The sequence below is a fragment of the Seriola dumerili genome, unplaced genomic scaffold (assembly GCF_002260705.1).
Source record: "Seriola dumerili isolate Sdu_G_001 unplaced genomic scaffold, Sdu_1.0 BDQW01000191.1, whole genome shotgun sequence".
Lineage (NCBI taxonomy): Eukaryota > Metazoa > Chordata > Actinopteri > Carangiformes > Carangidae > Seriola > Seriola dumerili.
The window spans coordinates 6,128,847-6,147,761 of record NW_019174446.1 but is presented as its reverse complement, the minus strand read 5'-3'; the positions used below and the strand labels follow the sequence as shown (position 1 = coordinate 6,147,761).

General features: G+C 40.1%; 1 protein-coding gene across 8 annotated transcripts in view; it reads left to right on the top strand.

Moving 5' to 3' along the window:
- LOC111227645 (trafficking kinesin-binding protein 1-like) overlaps nucleotides 1-18,915 on the top strand; it is a 36,114-nt gene that overhangs the window by 10,260 nt on the left and 6,939 nt on the right. For 4 of the 8 annotated variants that reach the window (XM_022753240.1, XM_022753239.1, XM_022753238.1 and 1 more), the window contains 12 exons: nucleotides 11,274-11,350; nucleotides 12,235-12,351; nucleotides 12,565-12,665; nucleotides 13,007-13,115; nucleotides 13,371-13,449; nucleotides 13,578-13,708; nucleotides 13,859-13,933; nucleotides 14,248-14,385; nucleotides 14,631-14,707; nucleotides 14,845-15,084; nucleotides 15,478-15,806; nucleotides 17,978-18,463. In XM_022753240.1, the coding sequence (XP_022608961.1) occupies nucleotides 11,300-11,350; nucleotides 12,235-12,351; nucleotides 12,565-12,665; nucleotides 13,007-13,115; nucleotides 13,371-13,449; nucleotides 13,578-13,708; nucleotides 13,859-13,933; nucleotides 14,248-14,385; nucleotides 14,631-14,707; nucleotides 14,845-15,084; nucleotides 15,478-15,806; nucleotides 17,978-18,463 (1,933 nt within the window). In that variant the 5' untranslated portion in view covers nucleotides 11,274-11,299. Of the gene's footprint in view, nucleotides 1-2,297; nucleotides 2,634-6,987; nucleotides 7,242-11,273; nucleotides 11,351-12,234; nucleotides 12,352-12,564; nucleotides 12,666-13,006; nucleotides 13,116-13,370; nucleotides 13,450-13,577; nucleotides 13,709-13,858; nucleotides 13,934-14,247; nucleotides 14,386-14,630; nucleotides 14,708-14,844; nucleotides 15,085-15,477; nucleotides 15,807-17,977; nucleotides 18,464-18,915 lie in introns of those variants that run through there. The other 4 variants (XM_022753235.1, XM_022753243.1, XM_022753237.1 and 1 more) reach the window with 3 other exon arrangements.

Below are 18,915 nucleotides of genomic sequence, written 5' to 3'. Positions count from 1 at the left end.
AAACTTCACCTCAATCCCCCATGCCGACATGGACACCTTGGCCTTGACATTCATCATAGCCAGCCAGGCTAAGAGGCAGTGACAAGGTCATGTTACATAAGAACCAGTATGAGATATTCTGTAAGGGGTGTTTTACTAAATACTCAACATTGCTTTTGTGCTTTATTATCAACTGTATTGTTTCCTATTACTTTAATCATCCCTAATGGATGAACATTGCTTCTTATTATTGCCTCAAACAGAAGGCCAGGTAAGGTACTGTTTCACCCAGGCCCATGATGAATGAGCCATACTGGTTTCATCCTGGTCATAAAGCTGTGTTCTCTTTAGTAGAAGTAGTTAACCATACCAACCATCATAAATAGGTCATCATATAGGTCACATTTATTTATGCATAAATACTACTTCTTTAACATTCATCTTTACCTGGAGCTGCTGTGTGTCAGATTGCTGAACAGGCATTACTGGTTTATGTTATATCATCCAAGTGGTTATTCATTTATTTAAGTATGTAAATGATGACATGGAGGCAGTTGAACAATAGAGAGCAACCATGCAAGCAACTCAATGTTGTGATGACATCACTCTCACATGTCTTACTAAACAGAGGACATAGTTGTCTGACAGGTCAAGCTATAATTTAGCTGGTGATCAGTATTGTCAACCATATGAAAACAGTTAATGTGTAGTAGATACAGATGAAGAGTAATTTAAAAGAGAGCAGTGGAAATTCACAACCAAAATATATTTTTTAGATTTTTTTTTTGTATGTAATTATGTGACACACACAACACATTTGATTTATATTTCCTTTTGATGAATGGGCAAGAGAGAGGTTTATTAGATTTCTGCACTTGTATAGATGGTATTCTTTTTATTGTTAATATAATTTCATAGCAACTACAAACTGACTCACAAAAGTAGTCAATGGATTTAATCATTGTTAAAATATATTTTCTATTCATACGATATAAGAAGTGCAGTGATAATACATGTATTTTCATGTAGTAATAGCACGTGGAGGGCTGTAACAGCATCTGTAACTCTGGACTGATGCAACATCATTGCATCACACAGGTAAAATCTGAGTTAGTTATATAAGCTTTCTAGTTTGTTAGCATAAAAATGTGTGAAAGTCACTTTATTAACTTTATTAGAGTTGCTTTGTCACACTGCTTCAGAATCACATACTATTTTCATCCTAGTAAGCAGAGATCAGTTTTGACAGCGTGCAGTTAGCCTGTTAGCTAGTTGCTGGCCTTGTGTTAGCTCCATCCTGTGAGCGTTTGAGTGTATTGAACTATACTTAATCTTTTCATCATATGCAATATCAGTCTCTGTAAGAACTTCCAAGCATGCTAACATTGAGTTTTGCTTATATCATTGAAATGGATGCAATATTTAGCATTTTGCTTTGTAACCGCTGCTCTCTCCCATGCTTTGTGCATGTGCTTATTTCATCACTCCCCTGCTAAAATAACCAATCACTGAACACCCGTTGTGTTCATTCATTTTGGGTGAGCCACGTCACCTCTGCCAACGCTACACTCTTTTCACACTAACTTGTCTCTACATGCTGCTTAGCCTCAGGCCTTGGAGTCTGAGCCTGTTACTATAGCAACCACACAGAAGGACAAAGTAGAGGAGAGGAGGGGGAGATGCTGACATACGAATGGAGGGTGGGAGCAAGCTGGGGATACTGCTGGCATCTGATTGGCTGTAGGCATCCTCTAACCCCGCCCAACTCACTGTGTCATGATTATCATCACTTCTGCTGCAAAACCCGTGACTGCTGCTGCTGCTCGCTCACTCTCTGTGCCGCTGTGTTGAGTCATTGTTAGAGATGTCCATGTGTAGAGGTTGTGCTGTCACTGAGGAAGAAATGTTACAAAAGAGAAGACAAAGGTTATAATATAACCTCAGAAAGACTCGGACAGATGACTGAAAGGGGCACAAGAGGATGAATTGACATGAAGCTATAAATGGATGTGAACATGAGAGGATGGAAGCTGACACATTTGCTGAAGCTTTGGGGTGACTGAGGTAAACTGATGGACAGAAAAGAAAGAAGAAAGAAAGATGGCAGAGGCCAAATGAAGTGAATGAAGATTTACTGAAACGGTGAGGAATTACTGATGGATAAAGGACAATACAGTGACAATGTGTTTTTTTTCTGTTAACGACTGATGACGCAAGTAACGGTTCTGTGGGATGACACGCTGAACTGGCACCAACATCACAACAAATATGGAGCATAATACACTGACAGTTTGCTGCTAATGACGAAGGGACAGAAAGAACATATGATGAGCTTGGGCAGTCTGTCACCAACAATGATCGTGTGCCAGCTGGTAACTGCTAAGCATGCTGGGATAGAAGAACTGGGCACTCACTGACAGACCAACGGACACTATTAGTAACTAATAAGACCCTAGTGACAGCTGGTTATCTCTAAGCATGCTGGGACATTGGATTTGCCGGAGATGCTACAGCTAAGTATGCTGGGACACTGGAAACAATACAGCTGTGTGTCAGAGCAGTGAGGATGAAGAGACGAGGCCAGAGCAGAGGCCAGAGGTTTGTCAAGGCAGACTACTATGAACTGGACTGGTACTATGAAGAGTGTACTGATGGTAAGACAACAGTCTGCTACAGATTTTTGTATTGACATGGTTGTTGAAGAGTCAAACTATTTACTGGAGTGGTGTTATATGGAAATGTAGATGTGTAGGATGTTAATGTTGAAAAGGTACGGTAGGTAGTTGAACAGTTACCAAAACAAGACACAAGCTTTCTAGAAACTAAAAGAGAGCTGTTTGCTGCACAGTGCATTAGATCCAGACCTCATCTTTTATCTAATATAAAGAAACTGACAGATTGACAGAAACAGATTTAATCAAGTTTTCCTGATAAGTAATTTGGGAACTGTAAGATCAAAGTTCACAATATAAGAAGTGCTTTGAGTGTGGCATACATACTCTGTGTTGTAACAGTGTTACCACTGGTCAGGTTTTATAATGTGTCCTCTGGAGACACAGACTGAGGTTAGAGTGAAGGTTAAGTGGATTCAAATTATTCTAGCTCAAAAAGCATAAAAACCATTTGTTATCTTTTACATAAACCTGTACTGGAACCAGCTTAAACCATTTTCTTTCTGCTTGTGTCCATCTGAGATAACCCAGAGAATGTGACCCTGTGGACTGACATTCATACTACAAGAAAATGTCAAAGCAAATGTTACAGAAAAGACATACAGCAGCATTAAAGCTGTAGCTACAGGAGACAGTACAATGGATGTTGTAACAGGTGCTCTGTGGCAACAGAGTCAATGTGGCTTCCAGAATAATGCCAAGGAGTAGCTTATATGAGTTGCTGTGGGTGTACATGTACAAAGTAGGACTGGGTTTTGTCATGGTTCCTCGCTGTTGGTTCTGGATCAGGACTAGAGGGACTGTCTGTACTGATGCCAGCTACCTGTTTATCATAGCTGCTGAAAAAGTTGTTGATAGCAGCTGACCTGAAGGGACAAATAAAAGTCACATGAGTCGCAAGTTGTTTTTTTTTTTTTGCAAATCTTAACATGTAAATGTAATTGTATGAGGGTTTTTAAAATAAAACAAAACAAAAAACAACATAGGAGACGATATGGAATAAATAAGTATTATGAATAAAGGATGGCTGCAAAGCTTTAAATTACCCATTAATCATAGAATTTGGTGCAGTGCATTTATGTAATGTACCCCAGTTTGTTACGACAGCTTGTGTTATTGTCCTGCTGCAGCCACAGTATGTAACCTGTGAGGGTAATGATCAATCCAATCACACAGCCAAGACATGTGGGGGACCGATGGCGCCCGGTCATGTGACACGTGTGACGAACAGCAGTTTATTGCAGTGGTCAGTTTATTAGCAGCCTTTAGCCACTGCCTCTGGTTCTCCCTCCTCTCTCTGTACATCTTTCCACCGTTGTCTGTCTCTCTTCTCTTATAATACAGCTTGTTATGGTCCATGTCTTGATGTTGTGCGTTATGCAGCTATCACCTGCAATAATTGATTTTCATTGGACTGAACACGGGTGCATTTTTATGAATTTGATGATTCATGTTGTGTTTCTTGATGAAGTTGAATTTAATGTAAATTCCAAATTTAATGTGAAGGTCTAATGAATGGAGGAAGATGGTATGATCTATGACTTGTTATGTGAGCTATATTATGTATGTGTGTCAGGGATGCTCTAGAAATGGTTACATAACAGTTTGAGACAGCTCAGCACCTCCACAATGTGAGCTGTGCAGCTTAAACATCTGCACTATTATTTAGCTGTGGCAGTCAACCCAGGCTGATTTTCTTTCTTTGGTATGTTGAGCTTTCATAGAAAAATGTTTCCTCTAATAGCTTTTACTGTGCTTGATGCTGAACTGATCAAATAACAAAATGAGAGGGGAGTGTGCAGGTTCTGTGATAAATCTTCTTGTGGAGTGTAGAGGCAGAAATAGAAAGCAGCTGGTTTTATTCTGAGATATGCAAGGGAGGGATGTGGAAGTAGGTTGGCTTATATTTAGCTGCTCTAAGCCACTCTTGTCAATAGCAGTCTGCCAAATACACTTTGGCACTTTTGGAAACCTTCAAAACAAATGGCTGGATTGGCAGAGAGTGAGCAGTACAGAGTGCTGGGCTGAGAAAGAGGGCAAACTATTCTTCCAGTGGGAACATGACAGGGTGGAGGGATAATTATTGGAAACCAAGTGAAGCTGAGAGACAAAACATTGATTTTTAGAACCACTGCTAACTAATTATGTGTTTGTTTCCAGGTCTGTAAAGTTAACTGTTTAAATTAATCTTCCTTGTATCACATGAGTTGGCATTAGCTTTGAAAAGAGAAGTCCAAACTTATCACTGAAAGATAGAAGCTCCCTGGCTCTTGCTGTGTTGTTGCTAACGCAGCTACAGCTGCTGTGTAAAAGGAAACAGTGAGTTTAAGATCTAAGAGCCTGGAAGGATACAAGCTGAGAGATGTGGAGCCTTGAGCTATGAGCAGGCAATGTTTTAACTAGCTGGATTTCTTGATTTCAACAGGGTTATATACATGTAACTGTCTAAAATGTAGTTTTCTTCAAAAATGTTGTACAAAGAATTCCAATAGAAACTTACAAGACAAGTGAGGTTGAAGGGGCGGGGTGGTATGAGAGGGAAAATGGAAAAACGAGTGGAGTGTAAAGAGTGAATGTGACCAGAAAAGCAATGGGAGTAGGGAAAACACTGAGGGGTGTTTGTCCAGGACTCTTTTGTTGCCTGCAGCATTACATCCATAGAACCATTGAGTGGAGTTACTCAAGCATGTAGGCCAGTACGGAGCTGGCATCAGTTTTCTAGACCAATTACAGTACTTATAACACTTGAGCAGTGAGTAATGAGCAGAGAATTGGACTGCTTTGATGTGGCCTACATGAATTTATGAGGGATCAGGTCTTACGGGTCTTACTTATTCAGCTAAGATGGACATGACATGTCCATCTTACATATAGTATACAGTTATTATTTGTTTCTCTTTAGTAATGTGAAGGAAACTGTAAAGTTACACTACATTATGAATAATAAAACTGTACCATGCTTGTTTTCATTAAAGAGCTTATTTAAATGTGATTGGACCCAGTTTAGGAAGTATCTCGGACTGAAGGGTTAACTAAGAAGCAGTGACATGCAAAATATACTGTGGAGTAAAACTATGCATCACAGTGTTTATCAAACTGTTATAAAGATTCACAGTTTGCCAATAGTGAGACAAACCTTTCCAGACATGTGTTGAAGTATTGGATAGGACTCGCTCTTTTTGTGTCCATTTCTAGAAACCCCAATTCAACAGTCTGGTAAACATGACCCAGTTCTGTCTTCTTTTTTTCTTTTTTCTTTTTTTCTTAGATTGACAGAAACAGATGTTTTTTTTAAGTTTTCAGGAAATAGTTTTGATAATTAAAATAGATTAAACAACAATTCTTTTATATTCTACTTATTTGTTTTCAGTAATGTTTGAAATAGCTTGGCCCTACTAAGTTGTTAGCTTAGTGGTTAGCACAGTTCACTCTGCCTGCCAGTCTGCCAGCCCTCTATTCATTTGTTTGTTTGCCACCCTTCCAGCCCAAGAACTTTCTATCCCATGAATTTCCCTTGATAACACTGGCCGCAGGTTAAAATGTGTGTAAAAACATTCACCTGTGAAGGTTTCACTGTGTTTGGCCCCACCCTGGAAACAGGTGCATAACTATTATTGTTTGCCCTGTCCTGTCACCATAGAGGCTGAACGGACTGTACCATGGTATTTTCTCTAGAGGAGGGTTACATGAGGACTTTGCCTTCATTGGACTTGAGACTCACCTGAGAAACAGGTGTCTCACTCAGCCCCAGTTTGATTGTACAGGTGGTTGCCTGAACCATTTTAACCCATTAATTGGAAAAGGTTGAAAGGGATGAATAGTTGAGGATTACAGGGATTAAGATGAATATTACAGATTATTTTAAATGCTCTCATCTGTTGGTGTTAAATATATTTTAACTTAGTTCTATGACCTTTAAATTGCTAACAGACAGCGTCCTATATATTTTTGTGTCCACCCCCCTGTATGTGGTAAAGTAGAGTAGGCCATTCACTGACCAGTCACAGAGGAGGGGGAGGAGTTAGGGGAGTTATCTGGTCATCTTGAGGAGATACCACAGGGACAAGTGATACATACACTGTTAGAAACACATACAGCAGACACCACTTGCCACCGGATGAACATACACCCACAGACATGCACAATGGAGTGTTTAGAAAGACAGACTACAAACACTATACACACTTTCTCTCCTCTACGAAACAAAAGCTAGGTAGATGTGTACTTTCACATCTGAGGAACACACACACATTAGGTATTGATTCATAGATTAAAACACAAACACACCCACAAATGCAAACAGCACAGGTAGGATCCGTGCTGTTGCACTCGGAGGCTTTGTGGTTTACTAGTAAGCTGTAGTGCCAGAGAGGGGGATGGCACTGCTCACATCTGCTGAGGACGATCTGGAATACTGCTACCAGGAAGATGAGGAATTTGTTTGTCTGCCCAGTAATGGAAGCACAGAGCAGGAGAGAGAAGAAGAGGATGTGGAAGAGGAACAGGAGTATGTCTGTCTTCCCAGTCATGAAAGTACACAGCAGGAGGAGGAAGAGGAGATGGATGAAGAACAACAAGTTCTGTGTGAAGGTAGTACGTGGTTATCTTCGTAACTGAGGGCATCATCTCTGATGTGCATGTCTTCTTGGTTCTCACTAGTTTGCCTTGCTCAGTGTGTCTGACCTTTGTTGTAGCGTCATTCAGTCTTTATTCATATGTTCTGAAGTGATGTGGATTCTGAGGAGAGATTATTAGAAACCTGTGTAACCTTTTTGAAGGTTATCATGTCTCTATATGTCTGTGGCTCTATCCTGCAGGTGCAGTCCTTCATGTTAGTGTTGTATCTGGTCTCAGCACAGTGTGGTTAATCTACCTGCTGATTTGACAAGTTCAAATATGGGCTTGGCTCTTTATTCCAGCTTGCGTGTTAAGTGCAAGCATGCTACAGTTGTAACGGTGTTTAAAAATGCACAAATATTGAGTAACCAACCTGAAGTTTTTTGCAGACATAATGTGAGTGTATACATAAACTAATGTGTAATTTCCTTGCAGGGATGGAAAACTCTCTGTGATTTGATTAACTGAAAGTAAACTGCTAAAGTGAGCTTTTATCACAAAATATGCATGGATACAAGAGAAATTCATAAAAAAAAAACAACAACCATGATTGTTCACTTTGTGTGCTGTGTATGAGAGTGTATGATGTATTTGGGGCAGAGCATGAGAGTCATGTCTCCACGTACTGTGGCACAAACATGTTTTTATTGGGGCAATTGAGATGAATATCATCCCAAGTCCAATAAGGAAACTGTACTCAAGATATACAATACATTATAACATTTCTACACAGGTTGTGTTTGGGGAAATGATTAGGCGTATCAAGGGCCCCTTTTACCTTTCAATCAGTTGTCTTAGTGTTTGTTTGTTGTCCTCGAACCTGCGTGTTATCTGTTGCCCAGTAGCAGCCAGGATTATTAGGCTGTCTGTAACTCCAGACTTCTGGCTCCCTCAGCCCCCCTGCTGCAAAGCAGACAGACTGAAAACCAGGAGTCTGCTAATAGGTTCATACTGAGCTTTAATTACATTTCAACTCAAAACTCTGAGTCACCATTTCAGAGATCTGATCTGAGGGAGGTTACCTGTATACAATTTTTACATAGAACCTGTGGTGAACTTGGTGGGTGCAGGTGAAAATAAGACTCAAACATTTTTCTCTCATTAATCCTCCGCCTGACAAAGACGGAGAGGGAGCATCTGTCTAAAGTTACCCACTCTCAGTATAAAACACAAAAAAAAAACATCCAGATCACCTTCCAGTGTTAGGTTACGTTTCCTCCTACTGGTTACACTTGTTTTTCCTTCACCACCCATTTATGACTAAATACAGTAGATTAATAAAGTAATCATTAAAAAATTTAACCTAGTCCTCCAATATCACTGAAAGAGCAGGAAATTCTTATATTTTTCTTGGTTAATGTTATTACACAAAGTGTACACAGTTTCTGGAATGTTATATTTGGTGTTGAGTAGCTGTCTGCTAATGATTTCAGACATGTTGTCATTTCTAGTCAACCTTGTCTGTGTTTCCACAACCTTAATGCTTACTTTACATAGTGGTAAGAGTGAGCTTAATTCACCTTAATTGTCTGACTGGGGTCGAGTGTTACCATGGAAATAAACCAGCATGTTCTTCAGTACAAAGCAAACACACATACAGAATGAATGACTGCTCAACAGGTTGCACCTTGTGCTATCAAGTGTACAATCTCATTATAGGCCAGATAGCAGATACAAGTGATGCATTTTTTTGTGTGTGCGCACACTCACATACGTGTGTTTTCTGGTGATCGTCATGCTGAACTGTTCCCACAGTAACACTCTGTGCCTTAACAACTACACCCAGGAGAGATGATTGTGTGTGGGGGTGTTTTTTTTTTTTCACGTTCAGGTCTGTGTGTCTGTTTCACACTTGTATCAGATAATTTTTGATTATAATCCAAATGTGGGAAAGTGGGAAATAGACCTTGCCTTGTATGATCAAAGTCTTGACTAGACTAGACTATGAAAACTGAATCTTTTGTTTTTAGCCATGCTAGTGGTGTAGCTTTATGGTTGACTATGTCAGTCAGTTCACCACTTTGGATAGATGGCAAATCTTAGCCTGCTAGCAGACTATGCTGAGTATAACTATATTCACTATGGTAACATGCATAAAAAGCAGCATGTTAGTATTCTCATTGTGAGCATGTTAGCATGCTGACGTTAGCATTGTGTGATTTCTACATAAAGCGGAAATGGTTTAAATCCCAAACCACCTAGGAAACCTTAGAGTGAGAATGAATGACGGACATATTGAGATGCCCTTAATTAATCAGACAAAATGCCTCTGTGAAACTGTTCTGGGACTTGTGACATGCTCATTCCACCTTGTCTGGTTAGAAAAGTGCATCTTATTTAATAATAGATGATAATAATGGAAAATATCCTAAACTGAAACATCGTCCGCTGAGGCCTTGTGTCTTTGTTTTCAATAGCCACACACTGCCTGTGTGTTGTATGAGGATATGAAAATATGCTGTTTGCATTGGCCAACTCCGTTTTGCATTCTGAGGCCTCTGAGTTGGCAGTATTGTGTATGTACTTGTCATGATGTTTGTGCTGCTAATCTGGAGTAAAATTTTGTTTCTTTGGAAACTGAAACAGATAAATTGTTCCATGTTGTAATGGCATATATCGTATTATCTCGCTGTGCCTTCCGGCCCCATATGACACATTTATGTTGGCCATTACACCTCCCAGACAGTGTAACATCACAGACCTTCTCTCTCCAACTGACAGTGTTGAAAGCGACTTACAAGACTGTCCAAAAATAAACATTGTTATACTCTGATATCCTCACCAAGACATTTTATTACACTGTTGATTATTATGATTATGAACACTGTGTGATTGTAACTTCAGAAAATCTCAAACAAATTCTGCAACAAATGACCTAATGATTCAAGGCCCACAATAAAAATCAATTTTGGGAACCAACTACTCTCAAGGAGCAGAGAAAATAGTTTGGGTGTTTTTGTTTTGAATTTCCCTTATGGGTATTTCACCACAGGCAGGGGGTCATATTGTTGAATGTGACGTATTCTGTTTGAATTTTCACCTCTGAGGTGAATAATACTGTCACTCTGGACTGAAAACAGATTGCCAAGTAAAGTCAGAGCTTTGTGTGAGGACGGAAGGAGCTAACAATGAACTTGTTCTCTTGTAGTTGAAATAGTGCTGTGGTGTGGCCCTTCACATTGACTATTTGTGTCTGCAGTCAATTTCTTAACTTAATAGTTAATAACTGAATAGTGGACCTGTATGTCTTTTAAGGCGTGTATGGGTGTGCTATGTGAGTGTGAATGTGAATGTCTTCAAGTATACTGTAACATGATTCATTCATGAACTGAAAACTAGAAAAGAGTGAAGAGGAAAGGAGACAACAGAGGGAGCGGTGGATCATTGTCACCATTACATACTCACAGTATATTAGAAACACTGAGAATCTTGTATAATATAGAGTTAGGTTATCAGGAATTAACAATAACTTGACTACTGCAGTCTACCTAATTTATATCAATGAGCCATGAACTGAACATTACAACCTTTATATGTAGGATTTATTGCAGGACTGTTGTGTTAGACTGCTTTAGTTTTAGCTGACTTTTAGGCAGGTACATTCAGTCGTTGTGAATAGAAAATTTTAGTTTAATTTGTGACAATTATTCATGCTCTTTTTATTTTTTACTTTTTTTTAATGTTTTCTAAAAAAAAAAACTCTACAAATAAGTTATGTCTGTAAAATATTGTTGCCCACAGACAGCACATGTAGCATATTCTAACTAACATATTCTCAGTCACCTACAGTCAAAAACTTCCAGAGGAGTGCAATCACATGGTATTAAAAACTTTAAGGGAGGGCTGAACTGTAATGTTGGCATGAATGTTATATGATCACAAATTTAAAACATGGTTTACTATTGTTATTTATCATTCAGTGCTCTGACTGTACTGTACAGTATCTTTTGGGGGTATTTTCTGTGGAGATTAAAGACAATTTTTTCTTTCTCTCTCTCTGTGCAGTGTTGTGTGCTGACAGAGTGGGCCAGATGACGAAGACCTACAGCGACATTGATGCTGTCACTCGACTCCTTGAAGAGGTAAGATCATGTCAAGTAACATCAGTTAAAGTAGAAGAACATGAAGCACTACAGTGAAGGCAGACACACTGTGAGTCACTTTGGTCAAATGTTATGACGTGGTCTGATAGTCTAAACACTGGTTGCTTTATGAGGTTTATGATAAAGGAAGGTTGATAGAATGACATCATTAAACTTGTTTCCACCAGCTGATATTCAAATCTAACTTCACATTCACATCAGCTGCTTAGTGAACATGAGAATGACATGTAGCAGGACATTTCCAGTGAGAAGCTTGGCCGACTTCCTCTTCATATATTAAAACCTGTGAAGGTAGAAAGGAGTCATTGTTAAATGAACCATCAAATTCAACAGCCAGCCATCCAATATTGACTAAACATGGTAACATGGTAGTCACAGTTGTCACCTTGTACGAGCTCATTGTATTGATCTGTTGTGAACAGTTTGGTTGACAATGCAGTAATATTCACTATTCAGGATTAGAGTTAGGGTTACACCACGTTTGTCCTGTTGTTTCATTAATTCTCTGTTCTACCTATTTCTGCCTTGTTGAGGTATTTGAGTCAACCTTCACATTTTAAACCTGCTTCTGCTTCTGTCGTGCTTCGTGTTTTTCACATATATATATATATAAGCTCTGCCAGCATTTTAAAGAAACAGTTTGACGTTTTGGGTCACTTATTTGCTTTCTTGCAGATTGATACCACTCTCATGTCTGTCAGCAGCCAGTTAACTGAGCTAAGAATAAATACTGGAAACGGGGAAATGGTTAAATATCCTCATCTAACTCATAGCAAGAAAGGGAATAAGCATGTTTTCCCAAAATGTTGAATTAGTCCTTTAATTTGTAATGTTTTCAACTATTGTGCTTTGGCTCTGTGCAGAAAGAGCGTGACTTGGAGTTGGCGGCTCGCATCGGACAGTCGCTGCTGAAGAAAAACAAAGCCCTCAGCGAGAGAAACGAACTGCTGGAAGAGCAAGTAGAGCACATCCGAGAGGAGGTACACAGTGACGGTGTTTGTGTGTATGTGTGTATTTCTGTATTTGCATGTGATCAAATGTGACAGAGTTTGGAAAATGTCTTTTATATACTGTACATATTAATAAATTACGTGTAAGAGTTTGGAGCAGTATGACATCACCACTGTAGCCATGTCCTCTTTTACTTCAAGTATCCTCCATCTGCATGTCTCCTTCTGTTTTTCCACATACAGGTTTCTCAGCTGCGTCATGATCTGTCCATGAAAGATGAGCTGTTACAGTTCTATACCAGCGCTGCCGAGGAAAGTGAGGGAGAGTCCACCACCTCCACACCGTACGTCCCCTTTCAGTCACCTCCTCTCCTCACCTTTCATCACCTTCCATCACCTGTCCTCTTCTCTCTCTCAACACTATTCAGATCTAATGAAAACAAAAACAAAAACCATTCTCCTCTGAGGCTTTGATGAGCTATGTAAGGTGTGTGAGAATGTCCCAGTAACTTCAGACAGCTGAGTTATTTATAACATGAGTTTTCATTGTCCCTCTAGTGAATCTCTTCAGAACCTAAATCTGTGAAAATGCTGCAGGTTTTTTACCAATGTGTCTGTGTGCAAAACGTGACCCTGAGGTAAAACTAATTCAAACTCTCACATGTATATCTGTGTGTGTTTTCAGTGTGCGTCCAAGTGAACCCAGTGTGTCAACGCCTACTTTTTTCCCCCTGGACTCCCTGCAGAAGAAACTCAAAGATCTGGAGGAAGAAAACAAATCATTGCGATCTGAGGTACACATACACAAGCTGCTGCAAACACACAATATTTTTATAAATGGTTGACACAACACTAAATATTCATGCAATGGTCTCACAAGGATCCTGCAGTCTGTTTAATTTAGTATATTGGCAGCAATACTATTTTTCTTCATTAGAAAGTCTACCAGTCAGCACTTCTGCTTATATTTAGGAGAAGTTATTGACTAGGGTGATGAATTTCTACAGTGTGTGGTATTGATCGGTAATGTCTGTTTATTTTTTGTCCAGGCCAGTCATTTGGAGACAGAAACTATCTCCTACGAGGAGAAAGAACAGCAACTTGTCAATGACTGTGTCAAAGAACTACGTGAGTATTTCACTAACTGTCATCATATTAGGAACTGAAGTGATATGAATCTCTTCCTCACTCTCTAAAGGCAGTGAGGCAAGAAGGAGGCAGCTTTACTTTCATTGAGCACCTGTTCTTGTTCCCAGGTGATGCCAACCTGCAGATTTCCTCCCTGGCTGAAGAACTGGCCAGGAAGACTGAAGATGCCTCCAGGCAGCAGGAGGAGATCACACACCTCCTCTCCCAGATAGTAGACCTCCAGAAGAAGGCCAAGCTGGTACGAATGAATATGTGGTTCTCTTAATATGTGAAGAATATGTAGCATTAGTAGTTTGTATTTATTTCATTTATGCATGAGAATTCATATTGTTGGTTTAGTATTTTTCATACCTGTTGTTGTCGTCTTTTCTGTCTGGGTTGTGTACAGTATGCTGTGGAGAACGAGGAGCTGACTCAGCACTTAGGAGCAGCCAAAGATGCCCAGCGACAACTCACTGCTGAGGTAAGACAATCTACAATCCAGTGACCGTGGCCTCATTGTAGTTTCTGCAGCAGCAGCAGGACACATTGATAGAAAGCCTCCTGCAATAAAAAGGGGGGATATGTAATACTAAATTCAATATTGATATAACCTGGAAGTCTTTTTGCAGCGATGCTTTGCACATTTCTCCAGAACCTGTGTCTATATCAAATGTCCCATATCTGGTCATCAGCGGTACCTAAATAATTGTTCCGTTTCATTAACTAATTTATTTGTTCTCATTATTTTACCTGTCTTTACCTGTCTCACCTGCTTTTTCCTTTCGCCTCCTTCAGTTGCGGGAGTTCCAAGACAAGTATGCAGAGTGTATGGAGATGCTTCATGAAGCTCAGGAAGAACTGAAGAACCTGAGAAATAAAACTCTACCACTGAGCACACCGAGGCGTTTCCACTCTCTGGGCTTGTTCCCGATGGTGAGTCAGGGAGCAGAGGGTTGGGGAGGGATGGGCAATAAAAGAGGGGGTTATCATTATCCTTTAACCAACTTAACTATACTTTGGTCTTTGTTTTGTCATTATAAATTTACCACATTAAACCTATGAACCAAAACTTGAGCTAGATATCCACAGTGAATTTTACCAGTGCTGTCATTTATTAACATACATATCTGATTTAGGTCCCTAGTAGATTAATAACAAACTTTTTCCTTCTTCTCCAGGACTCTCTGGCAGCAGAAATAGAGGGCACCATGAGGAAGGAACTTCAGATGGATGATCCAGATGTAGAAGAGCAGAGGTACATCCAATGTTAAAACCTGATTCACCTTAAAAAGAAAACATAGATCAAGATTAGAGGGTTATTAATGAATTGGTCAACATCATAATATAATATTCATCCATCAATTTGATATTCATGTCATCATGTCTCTCCAGACTGCACCCAAAGCGAGTGTTCCAGACGGTGAAAAACCTCAACCTGATGCGTCAGCAGCGTTCATCGTTAGCCCCCTCCCCTCTCAACATCCCAGGCTCCAATCAGACGTCATGCTTCACCTCAGGGCGCTCTAGCAGGATGGGCACGCCTCGCTCTGACTCCATTTATGGTAGTGAAACCGGAGGTGGGATCATCCTTGACAACAGGACCAGCAGTATCCTGGAGTGTCCAGACGATGGGTATGGACATTTTAGATTTATATTATTTATTATTTTATTACTTATCTAATTTTCACTTATTTTAGTTGAATTTTTTCCATTTATTTCCAGTTTCTCCCTCTTAGTCCTAAGTAACTAAGGGGGTGCCGCTCTCTCTATCAGCTCTTGATTTATTTGTGTATGTTGGTAACCTTGGTGTGAGTTGGTGTGTTTCTGTTAGGATTTCTGTCAGGCAGAAGTTACTGTGAACCAAGTACGTAATCCTAATTTTTCGATTTCAGTCATTAGCTCTTGCCTTTTTATTATCTACCACCACAGAATCCAACTGAGCTGTGCAAAGTAAAATGGAGAGATAGACATACTACTTTTAAAACTCTTCACTGAAATTTAACTCAACTATGTCTCTTGTTTTAGGTCAGAGGACTCTAACAAGCGGCCCCCTGGCACCCCAGGGACCCCGGGCAGCAGGGACCTGGAGGCAGCCCTTCGACGTCTGTCCCTCCGTCGCGACAACTACCTCTCAGAGAAACGCTTTTTTGAGGAAGAGAGGGAGAGAAAGCTGGCTTACCTGGCCAAAGAGGAGGAAAAAGGAGGTGGGGAGGGCAGCGGAGGCCCAGGGACCCCAACTGAAAGCCTGTTGTCACTGTGCTCGCATCCCTCCTTAGGAAGTGTCTGGTCGGGATACTCCTTCACGTCAAGATCCTACCTGCCGGAGAAGCTGCAGATTGTAAAGCCGCTAGAAGGTGATTATTCCTCTCAGAGTCACAGAGCCTCTAGTTCTTCGTATCAGGAAAAAGAGAATCACAGTGTTCAGAAAGCCTTGCACAATGAACAGAATCAAACCCAAAAGGTGGCACAAAATTCAAATCGTGTCCTTCTACATCCTCCCCAAAGTTACACCCAGATTTCTCAAAGCCAAACACACAACCAAGGTCAAGCCCTTCAGAACCAGCAACAGAATCAATATCAGATTCTCCATAACCGCAGTCAGTCCAAAATCTTTCTGAGTGCCTCACAGGATCCTGAGATCCTGCGGAGGAGCTCTACTTTGCTGGAGCTGAGCAGCCTGCCGAGCTCGCAGCCTCACCTCAGAGACCCACTGGCGTTAGTCACAGGCCTGCTGGAGGTGTTGGAACAACAGGAAGGCAGTTTTAACCTCCAGCACTCTTTTTACTTCAGACATACACAGCCGCGCTGCTGGTTTGAGATATAGACTAAGAGTAATACTTACTTTTTAAAAATTCAACGGGTGTGAAAGTATATATCATACCATAAAGAGGTTAAAATACATTAATGTGAGTTAGAGTTAGAGTTAGATGTTAGCTGAAAACATTGTTTGAAAGAACAATGCATGTTTCCTGGTGTTGCATTTATGGCAAATACATCACAAAAGATGAGCACTTTACACTGCATTTGCAATAGGTGAGTCAGTATATGATGTTTTAAATGGCACTTACTGTATTCATAGTTTTTCTTGTGCCTTGTTTTTTAATAGAGGACCTTTCTTATCCTATCATTATTTATTTCCATAGTTTATTGGTTGTAGGGTTTGTATAGTTGGATATTTGATATATTTACTGTCAAATATTTATCCACACAATGATGCCTTTATGGATACAGAGCAACTGAAAGCAGTAAAGATAAAAAAAACTCTCTTCCCATAACCTTACATTGTTAGGTTGGCCAAAAAGCAATTACAGCCTTAAACCTGAAGATATTTTCTTAACTTGCATATGTGCAAAATGTAGTTTTGTGTCACCACCTAGTGTTCAAACAGCATTACAACACTTAAGTTGTAATGTTGTGAAAGGTGATGTCTAAACACCAGTTAATGTGCTTAAAGTGAGACAAATTATTGATTTTGGAGTAATTATACACATGATCAATCTGGCTGCTGTCAGATTACAATCTTGTGACCCTTAAAAGTCAACAGTCCAGAATTAAGTAAAAAATAAACTAATAGTCTGGGTTTTGGGAGGTTATGAGATCATGAACTCTACTAAAGAGATGAGACAGTACTCTTTGTGTACAAACACCAATCCACAGGTTTCTAATTCTACATTAGAAACGTATAACTGTCTTTACTGTCCACCCCTTTCACCCCTCTTTTGTCCACTTTTTTCTTTTCTTCATTTGGGGTTTGTCTTTTCTTTGCTCTTTACTTGTTTTTCTGTTCAACTTGTCTGTTTTTCTTTGTTGATGACTTTCTTGAATAAAATCTTACTAATTTTCTCATCTTCCTTTTTCTCTCTCATTCTTTTTGTGTTGGTCTTATGAGTTTGTGTACTGACATCTCTGAAGAGACCTGTGTGCATGATTTGAGAAATCAACCATCATTGGACCTGAAATGAAACCAGTTTATTAGGTTCAAGGACACTTAAGTAAGACAGTGCCTTGTACTGCATGAAGAAATATTGTGAAGCTGATGTGATTCAGGTTGTATAGCTATAATAAGTTCAGTGAAGCAAATCTGCGACGTCTCCTGATGTTGTGGAAGTGCAGTCAAACAAGCACTATATAAGTCATTCATTTACTCTTTAACAATTTAAAAAAGAAAACATTGGTGTGGAAGTGCCTCAGATACTTATATTATTCTCAAATTAAGTTGTAATATTTCATATTATCCCCATTTGAAGATTAATTCAGTTAACAGTTTTCATGTTTATTATAACACTGCTGAAGTTTACTTAAAATCACGATGAACTTGAAAGCATGGCATTGGAATTGTGAGAATATCTGGCATTTTTTATAGTTGTTAACAGACTGGTATAAATGGCTTAATTTTAAAAAAGAAAAAAAGCTGATTTGATCACAGTTCAAATGGAAATGTATTAATTTGATGATATGTGTTTGTGGTAGAGAGCAGCTTAACATGGATTTAGATAACATCCGCTTTTCCTCTCACCTTTTCCAGGCTCTGCTACACTCCATGCATGGCAGCAGTTGGCTCAGCCCCACATGGGCGCTCTGCTGGATCATCGGCCTGGTGTGGTCACGAAGGGCTTCCGCACTTTAGCACATGAGCAGGGACAGGAAGACAGCTGGCAGCTGGACCAACCAGAGGAGGATGAAGTGTCATGTGACTCATTTACTGGCTTGTCAGAAGAAAGTACTGCTCCTTTGGATCTGCCGCGCTCTACCTCTACTCCCTCTGTCTGCTGCAACAAAAATGGCGACATCGATGACAACAGCCAAATGGAAACATTTGACGGAGAAACGTGTGGGGCTAAAGAAGCAATTCAAGGAAAAGACGGACTTGTTGGAAACACGCCCCTTTCCTTATCCAGCCTCTCCCCCTCCTCTTCTCCTCTCCCCTCTTCTTCTGAGATGATGATGAATGGGCACGTGGACCTCAAAGAGCTCCAGGCCTTACAGCCTGCCACAGTGGATCGCATGCCTGGTGAGGGAGCCTCTTAGCTGGGGTCACAGCACTGCATCCACCCTCCCTTGTAACCCCTGGAGCATGGGGATAAAGGGGAGGTTGTTTTTAAAGAGGAGGGGTGGGAGGGTGAGGGATTGGGGAAGGCATTCATTGGACATTTCACGATCCCAATGTGATGTCCTTTTCTGCCGGTTTGCGCTCATCTGTACACACCCAACACCCACCTATCCCATTGGCAGTTCGTGTGTATGCAGCCATCGAACCCCATCAAAACTGAGTACTTGTTTTTTTGTTCTTAATTTTACTTCAACTTACATCCTCATAATCTTCATACTTTCTTTCACTGCCACTCATTGCTTTATTTCAACCAATCACACTTAATTTTCAATCTTTCAATCAAATCTTCCCAATTCTGGGAGTTTGGGTGTCATTCGCAATACCACTGGTCTCAGTGGTGACCTGCAGCACAC